This window comes from Falco rusticolus, unplaced genomic scaffold (genome assembly GCF_015220075.1).
Source record: "Falco rusticolus isolate bFalRus1 unplaced genomic scaffold, bFalRus1.pri scaffold_115_arrow_ctg1, whole genome shotgun sequence".
In the NCBI taxonomy this organism is placed as follows: Eukaryota; Metazoa; Chordata; class Aves; order Falconiformes; family Falconidae; genus Falco; species Falco rusticolus.
Genome location: NW_023618152.1, coordinates 12115 through 21185, shown reverse-complemented (window position 1 = coordinate 21185; position 9071 = coordinate 12115). Strand labels below are relative to the sequence as shown.

At 50.3% G+C, this 9071-nt stretch overlaps 1 protein-coding gene across 1 annotated transcript in view; it reads left to right on the top strand.

Moving 5' to 3' along the window:
- LOC119141966 (translation initiation factor IF-2-like) overlaps window positions 1-6170 on the top strand; it is a 7557-nt gene extending 1387 nt beyond the window's left edge. Inside the window, exons 2-3 of the mRNA XM_037374665.1 lie at window positions 2098-2948; window positions 6130-6170. Of these exons, the coding sequence (XP_037230562.1) occupies window positions 2098-2834 (737 nt within the window). The 3' untranslated portion in view covers window positions 2835-2948; window positions 6130-6170. The remainder of the gene's footprint in view (window positions 1-2097; window positions 2949-6129) is intronic.
- The last annotated feature ends 2901 nt before the right edge of the window (window positions 6171-9071 follow it).

The following is a 9071-nucleotide window of genomic DNA, read 5'->3' as shown; positions in this document are numbered from 1 at the left end:
GGGCAAGACTGGGTTGGCCTCTGTGTTTGCCACCAAGAAGAATCTTGAATTCTGCTGTTGGCTGCAAGCCAGTAGGTGCCGAGTGGTGGGAACATGTGCCATGCCAGACCTTGATGTGAGGAATGGCCCTCGCTGGTATAAGAGGGTCATCCAGGAAGGAAGAACATAAGATGGCCCATTGAGGCACTGATTTGGAAATTGGAAACCGCCTGGTCAACCATGAGGCCAGACAAGTAACAGAGGAGGTAGGAAAGGAGGAATTATCCTTAATACCAGATGATAAAATCCAAACTGAAAGTACAGATCAGGAGCCAAACTATTCTAAAGAAAACTTAAAGGTAATTCAGGACATGAATGATAAAATAAAAATAAATAAGTGGACTTATTTAAGGGATGGTCGTATAGTGGTACCATCCAATTTAATATTGACCACAGCCCTATTATTAATAAGACGCATTGGGGAGCTGATACTTTATATGAAAGTCTAAATCAGAAATTGATTGGGGGAAACTTGTATACTGTAATAAAACAGGTGACTCAACAATGTGAAATGTGTTTACACAATAATCCCAATACAGCAAATAAAATAAAACTAGGGAACATTAGTAGAGGAAATTATCCAGGACAACAGTGGCAAGATGATTTTCCGAACTCCCAAGAAAAGGGGGGTACCAATATTTATTAGTTATGTCTGATATGTTTTCAGGCTGGCCAAAAACCTTTCCTTGTCGAACAAATAAAGCAAGAGAGGTAACGAAGGGATTGTTAAATGAAATTATCCCCCGCTTTGGGGTTCCGGCAACAATCTCTTCCAATAGAGACTCACACTTTTGTGCCAAAATAGTACAACAAGTGAGTACAGTATTGGGAATAGATTGGCAATTACATACTCCTTATTACTTCAATGTTCTGTTTGGTGCTGCCGAAGAATGATCAGAAAGCATAATGATCAGAGAGCATAATGATAGTTTTTAGAACAGGGGGGATTGAATAATGAGCTACGTACAATGAGTGATGAATGGTATACTACTTTTTTAGAAAATGATGTGCTTATATATAATTATTCAAAGCTGGGAGGTGTTCAAGGACCCTTATTGTCAACATGATGAATACACCAAGACCCTTAAGTGTCAGCACCACGGATGTACTAGACACAAGGTCCTTGGATTTGTTATAAGGGCCATCTGGTCCTAAGTTTCTGTTGTGTATATAACGCTACCTAAACAAGGAATTTGAATCATGCTCATTAGTCTATCGAGGAAGAGAGTCTGCGCAGAAACAAGAAGGTAAAAAAGGTTCACTGAATCACCTACAAACCTGCAAGACCACCACATTCCAGGCAACGGACTGATAAGCTAATTAACATACTAAGTGAGAGTAAGCGGGTTTAGGTAACGAACTGTGAGATGGTTCGTCACTTCAGGCATGCACGCTTGTGGAGGAGCGATCCCCCGTGCATCTGTGCTCAATAAACATACCTACTTTATAACTTTCGAGTTATAGAGTCTAATTCCGCACGTCAGTATGATGTAATGAAATGATTTAAACAGAGTAGGCATTTGCAGTAGAAATACCAGCTTGGGTGTAAGTCAGTGAACTGTTTTGCCTCTCCGCAGCATTACCTTTAATGTTCGTTGTTGGAGGCAAATCTGTCCTCCCAGAGGTATCAGCCCAGGAGAGAGGGGAGGCTGCTGCAGCCCCGCGCCCCGGCTGCGGCCAAGAAAGTGTGTTCCAGTGGGCACACGCGTGCCGAGCGGGCATGCCCGCCACACACACGTGTGCATGCAGTTAGGGTCAGCGCTGGGTTATGCGGTGTACACACCCGCACAGGCAGGCAGAGGCAGCCCCCAGCCCCTGGTGCCTGTAAGCACGCCGCAGGGGGCTGCGCTTTTCCAGCGCCGGGTGGGCACCGGGGCCCGGGGGGCAGCGATCTCCCTCGGGCTCTCGGCAGCGGAGCTCGGCAGCAGCCCGGGCTGCGAGAGGGGGGCGGCTCGGGGGGCGCGGGGCCACCCGGGGCGGGGGGACACCCCTCCCGGCCGGCGGGCGGTCCGGCACCGGTGCCGCGGGCTGGAGCGACCCCGCCCGCCCCTCCGTCAGGGACAGCTGGCGCTGGAGCCCGGTGGCCGCCCCCCGGCGCCGCGGTGCGCTCGCTGCGGGGTGCGCCGGCGGGGCCGCTGTGCCCGGGCCGCAGACCCCGCACGGCAGCCGGGGAGGGCTCCGCCGTCCCCCCCCGCCCTGCCCGGGGGCGGCTGCGGGAGCGGCGCGGGCGAGCCGGGGGAGCTGCGGGTGACGGGCGCCCCCCGAGCGGCTGCGGAGGACGGGCACGACCGCGGCAGAGGCCGCGAGTGCGGCGTGAAGGTGCCGGTCAGCCGGAGCCGCCTCCCGTGGGGGGCCCGGGCTCACTGCTGGGTCTCCGCGCGGTCGGGGCTGTCGCTGCCGAGGTTCGAGACGTTTCGCCGCCGCCCCTCGCCCCGACACGCTCCTGCGACGGCGGCGCTGGCCGTGCCCGGCTCGGGGCAGGCGTTGGCCAGCCGGAGAGCGGACCCCTTCTCCGGGAGAGGCCGGAGCGAGGCGGCGAGCGCCGGGGAGCGCGCAGGGAAGGGAGCGGGCAGCCCTGCGCAGGGGGCGAACCCGGGGGCTGCGCCGCGGCTCCGCACTCGCGGCTCCGCCTCAGCCGCCGGCAGGCCCCGCAGAGCCGCCCCCGGCCCCGCACCGCGCCGCGCCGCAGGCAGCCCCCGGCGCCCCGGGAAGCGTTGCGGACCGACGGCTTGCACGTAGGTGGTCAGCAGAAGGCAGCTCTGCGCCTTAAGTGGCGACGTAGAGAAAAGATGTGAGGGCCTGCAGCGAAGCACAGCAGAGGGTCCGGAGGACAGCGTGTGTTGCAGGCGCTTGGCAGCACACGGCCTCGGGAGAGGGAACAGACGCCATGGGTCAAGCTGGGGCATAAGGTAAGCTCAGGGAGAACCAATTGGGTAATGAGACCAAACAGAAATTACTTGAACTGTGCATGAACACTTGAGTGAAAGTAAAGACCGCTGTGCCTTTAAATGGGGACGAGGCTCGTAAGACCCAGTGAGGATTAAGTGTGACTAAAGGTCATTGTAAACGGTTTTTCCAGGTGTATAAAGTATTTTCCTGTTGCAAAGAGCTGTGCTAGCTTTGTGGGTTTGCCCCCCAGCTCCCGTCCCCGCAGACACGCGTAGCTGGTCCCTCGGCCGTGCAGGTGCTCGATCCGTTGCACGTCGGGCGATGGGATCCGGCCGTTGGACGGCAGCATCAGGTCCCGAGGAGACGGTCGCTGCCAGCCCCGGCCGGCCTCGGTGCTCGGAGGGGCTGCACGACGTCCCGGTGCGACAGCGGCCCTTCCCGGGGCTCGCCCCCCGTCTGGGTGCGAGGGGGGTGGCGGCCCGGCGGGTGGCGGGCCTGCCGGGGTGGGAGATGCGGCTCCAGGTGCTTTGGCCGCCGGCCCGGACGGTGCTTTCGCCTCTCGTTACGCGTTCGGGGGAGGCAGGAGGGTCGCCGTTACCGTCAGCGAGCCCGTGCTGCCGCCGCTGCCCGGCGTCGGGGCTGTGTGGCATCCCGGGGTGGCGGGGAGCGGAGCGATGCGCCTCGTCCTTGCAGGGTGCTGAGCTGCCCTTCCCCGGGGCCAGGGCTCGCTGCCGCTTCCAGCTGCACAGGATTTGGTCCCGCAGCCTCAGTGTGAGGGCTGGATTTTCGCGAAACGAGGAGGAACTGCTGGCACCTTCTGTACTAACGGTCGGCTTGATTTCTTGCTGTGCTTTTCATACATTTTTAATAGCCAGGTGGAGTACAAATTGTAAAGGAAACTTCATACACAGAGTTTTAAAGTTTGAAGAGAGATTATTCACCCTCTAGCTGTCGTGAGGTTTCACCTCTCCTTCCTGGCAGGACTGATCTTCCAGTTAGAAGTGAAACAAGGTCAAACGGTTAAAAAAAAAGGTTTGCTTCTGTCAGGGCGAATCTAAATCAATCAAATTCCCGGGCACCAAAGTGTGTTGTGTAACAAATGTGAGTGCAAAGGTAAGCACGTAGCTACAGGTAGCAGAAGAGCATGTGCGAGAGAAGTTGTGGGTCTTCTCTCTAAGTTCTAACACCTTGCTCTTTGCGCTGTTCTTCTGCAAATTTGCCTGGATTTTAAGTATGGACAGAAGAGGGAGAGAATGAACATGTGCATTTGATTTGCTTAATAGAAAATACCTTGGCAGAAACACATGCTTGTGCTGTGTATTCTGTTGGAGTTTGGCTTTTTAAAATACTCACATGTTCTGTCTAATGAAAAGCTGATAGTATCTCCCATTCACCTAAGAATATGTTCAAACATAGCTTGAGATATGCTGCTAATCACGTTAAGAAAAATGTATAGCTTAATATCAAACTAGCTAAAGTGCAGTCACTGGGGGATATCTTGGTGCTTGTAAACTTTAAATTAAAGAGTGCTACGAGGCTGGATTACCTGATAACCAGTACAATTGAAACAGCAGTATAAACCCTGTTTTTTGACGGAAGACTGTAGGTAATTTTGAACAGTGTAGAATCATAGAATCATTTAGGTTGGAAAAGTCCTTTAAGATCATTGAGTCCAAGCATTAACCTAACACTGCCAAGTCCACCACTAAACTGTGTCCCTGAGCACCACATCTACATATATTTGAAATGCCTCCAGGGATGGTGAGGCCACCCTGAAACTTGCCTGGGCAGCTGGTTCCAGTCCTTGACAACCCTTTCAGTGAAGAATTTTTTCCTAATGTCCAATCTAAAACCCCCCTGGGGCAACTTGGGGCCATTTCCTCTTGTCCTATCCCTTGTATCCTTGTTGGATCTGGTAGAAATGATCCCCAAATGGCAGTGTGTGAAGGATTAATTTAAATTCCAGATTCCCGTTGCCTGGCATTAGCAAAAATAAAGCTTTTGTGTTATTTCTCTTAACAGTTAAAAATTAGATGCAGGAAAAATAAAGAGAAACACTTAAGTTCTGAATTTTTTTTCCCCCCTCCATTTACGTTTTGGTAAAACAGAACTAATTTGCTCTCCTATCTGCTGTGCATCCTGCTGCTGAACTAATCTTTTCTATGCCCTAGATTGTTATTAGCTTTGTTTGCTTATTACTGAAAGATTTACTTTCTAGGACTCCTTTTAATTCCATTTGTTACTACGCTGCCTTTTGTCTTAAATGTTATTTTTTTGTAGTGTCCTTTAAAAGATTCTTGGCTTTTTCTAACCTGGGACAAATTTATAGTAGCCTGGTCAAGTTTTCCTAATCATTAATGATCTTCCCAGCAGGATATGTTCTTTGTCTTCTTCCTAACATGATTCAGGACACATTCTGTTTTAAAGTGCCCTTACCCTTGAACCATTGTGCTGGGATTTAGTGTATTAACCCAAACTCTAGTAGATTTTTCTTGAGGCTTTTCTCTGTCACTTTGCACAGCACTCATAAGATACCTGCTGTCAAAGTGCTTGCATTTTAGTAATAACACCTTGGCATTGTTAAAGTAAGTATGTTTAAATTTTCCTTTGGCCGACTCATCTGTTTTTAATTCCTTAAATATTCAGATTTCTTCTGAAACAGGTCGAGGAAAGGAGCACTTGTTCTTTACAGATGATGAAATAGCAGAAATAAATGTGTAAATAGGCATGACCATTAGGGGTGTTTCTATGGGTGTGTCTGCTATGCCCAGAATGGTGTAAGAACAGTTACCGGCTTTGCAAATTTGGCTGTATGACCATATCACTATGTTTAGAGGTGCAGGCGTCAATAGATGCAAGTGTTTTCACAGAATTAAGAAAACCATCTTGTCCATGCAGTCCAGCCATAAATGATGCACAGAACAAAAAATGATAGAAAAAAAAAATGTCTTTTCAGACCCATATGAGTAAATAGAGTATTCTGTGCTGTCCTGTACACGCATGTGTGTACATGTATTCGCAGCCAGTGAGTCACGGCTCCTAAGCCTGATTTAAAAACTGAATGAGTTCATTATAATCCCCCCCCCGAAAAAAAAATATCTGAGGAATCAATCTAATCTGCTTTACTAAATGAACATGTGAAAGTGCTTACTAGGGATAAACCTGGGGACTCTACATATTTCTCTCTTTTTCCTCCAACAGAATGAAAACACCTTTGAGACAATAAAGGAGTTGGAAGAGGAGCCAGTGTGTCCCATTCAGTATTCTCTGTGTATCTGCGTGCACCGCTTCCCCTGTTTGGTTTCTGATCTAGAGGGGAAGGACAGGGAGGGTGTAAGGACATTGCAACTCTCAGAGAGAAGATAGGCTTTTGTGCTGGCTTCAGCCAGTTCTGAGCTCTTCGGGGCTTAAATCTCCCCAGAATGGGTGTTATGTTGAGTTCGTCTTACTCCGGGGCAAATGGAGAGGAGGAGGGGCGCCTGGAGGGAGGACCACTGGCGCAGGGGACACCCTGAGCATCAGACGCTGTTGGAACCACTGATGACTAGAGCTGTGACCAGGGGGGACCTCTCAGATTTCTCTGCATGGGGTACCCCAGTTGCTGGGACATACATTAAGCAGAGATTGTGCCGTGTGGTGGGAGGGTGACTTGGTTTGCAAAGGGGGAGCTCAGGCCAAGCCCCTGCAAGGCAGGTAGAACTGCAGATCCTCCCTGTGCTTCGTGTTCACCTTGCCTATGGCAACCTGCCGCAGAGAAGCTGAGCACAGCCCTTTGCTGACGCCCAGCAGCTTGTGCTCCCTGCTGTGCCCCTCTGAAATATTTTGGTTGATCGTCATTTCATGGCGAGCTCTATTGTCCCCACAGCCAGGGCTACTGCAGCAGTAGCAAACCAGGGCTTCTAGTTACTCCCGGACGCCTGCCTTCCTGCCCCCTCTGCATCTCCCCAGCTCTCACAGAGGAGGGGTTGCCAGTGGTGCCTTCTCCAGGCAGGGCACATCTGCAGCTTCCCATTGAATACCCTCCTTTCCTTTGAAAGCCCTGCCTCTTTCTGGCGGGTGGGGTTTGCTCATTTCCGTGAGCGCTTTTACAGGTGGTGGTGACATGGGAAGGAAAGGGACATACAGTGCTGGAGGTAAAGAGCCGCTCTGCTTCTGTTTACACCGTGTTTGTACAGCTGAGGTGGATACAAATCACGGGTGGCTTTGCTGGAGAACTTTGCCAGGGATCTAACTGACCGCCTGTTTGGGAGTCCCAGAGCAGCACGTTCGGTAACAGGACATCGCTGCGCTGCCTGCCCTTGCCGTTGCTCTTGTGCATGCGGCAGTAAACACCTCCTCTGCACAAAACTGAGTCCGGGTAGAGTTCATGGAGACAGTGTTGGTAAGAATCCCAGGTGCTGCAGAAAAGCAGTCTGAGGTCTCAGCTGAGCTGTACTGCTTCAGAAGGGAGATTAGCCATAGATGCGTACGTGCTTTCTTTCTCAAAGTGGGGAAGGATGGTGTGGGATAGTCCTTTGCTCGGTGGTCCTGTGGGCATGTGCACTGGAGAGGAGCCATCACAGGCCACCTCTTCTTGAGCAAGCCACCACTCTGGGACGCACTGAGATGCTCAGCAGAGGCAGTTTAGGAGCGACAGGGGTGGCTGGTGATCTGTCCCGCTGCTTGGAGGTAATCCCCTCCATACAACCCTGAGATGCAACGTACCCAGCTAGAAGGAATCCCAGTAGAGATGGACAAAAAGATGAACACGTGCAGGTATTGCTCCCCAGCAACATGCGAAAAAATTCATCAGCAGTACATATCCTGGCATGTATCCGTTCATATGGAAGGTGGATATTTATGGTTTTTAGTGTAAGTCAAAAGTTGTTGGACAGTCTGTTTTGCCTTGGAACGAAACTATAAAATTAAATTTCGCAAAGCAACCCGTGTTTCAAATCCGTGGACAAGGTGAAATGCCATGTGCATGAGAGCGTTTCTCATCAGCGCGGATCTTTGCTGTCTCTAAGGCAGTGCAGGCTGGGGCTGTGGGTGCTACTGGAGATATGCAGCCCGCCTGCACTGCAGGAAGGTCATTCTGGTCTGACTGTCAGATGGAGCTGTATGTTGTGCAGTATTGTACGTGTTGTGCCAAGCTTTCTGCAGGTAAAGAAAGAAGCAGTCATGTTATTTGACAACAGCAATCACAGGTGATTCTATGAAGAAATTCAGGGAAAATCTGTGGTGTATGTGATTTTGACTATTAGTAATGTGTCATCAATTTAAAAATAACCAGTGCAGTTAAAGAGCATGGGTGTTGGTCAGAAATGCCTGGTTTCTCATGTGTAAATTCACCAAGTCAGACGCACTGATGCAAGTGCCTGGATGAATCGGTAAAACAGGGCTGGGCTAGCCAGGGCTGGCACGGGCAGCGTGTGCAGCATGTAGTGGTTTAGGCAATAGCTCTAATTCAGAGTTATGATGGAGGTGCTGAACGTGCTTGGTTTTGAAAGCACACAGTCTTCGTTAGCTTCAATGGAAACTGCAGGATTCTGCTGTCCAAATCAATGAAACTGTGAGATACAATCCACTGTTCAGGAAAGTCAGAACATGTTTTTAAGGAGGTCTCTGTTGGGAGGTAAAACCGCTGCTGAAGCAATAGCAGCGATGGAGCGTGTGTAAAAGAGCCTGGGGAGACCCGCAGCCTTCTGGAGCCAGGCAGAATATTTCCTCTTCACTTGAGCTATTCCTCATGAAGGGAAGATGCTTCCTACAAACCGGGTTTTGTTCTAATGGAAATAGGTGACTGGTGAATAAAGAGGGCAGTGGAGAGTTGTCTTTTTCCCCATTTTTGGAAAACGGAATGCATTATTGTTCCAGTTTAACAGTAGGTGGCATTCGGTTCCAGTGCAAGTAGTTATCACTTCATTCCCTTAAAAAGAAATCCATACAATTCTATCGGTTCTGATTCTGAATCAAAGAATGAAAATAGCTTCTGAACAGGGTCTTGACTAATAATTCATGTGCTGTGATATCTGCATGGTGTGTCTTCATTGCCTTTCACTAAAATTCCTCTTTCCTGTGAAACCAGTTGTGTTTGTGGGTTTGGGATCTTTTTTTCTTTCCTCCCCTTGTTCAGGGAGCAGTAGCCCAGCACAGTTCCACTT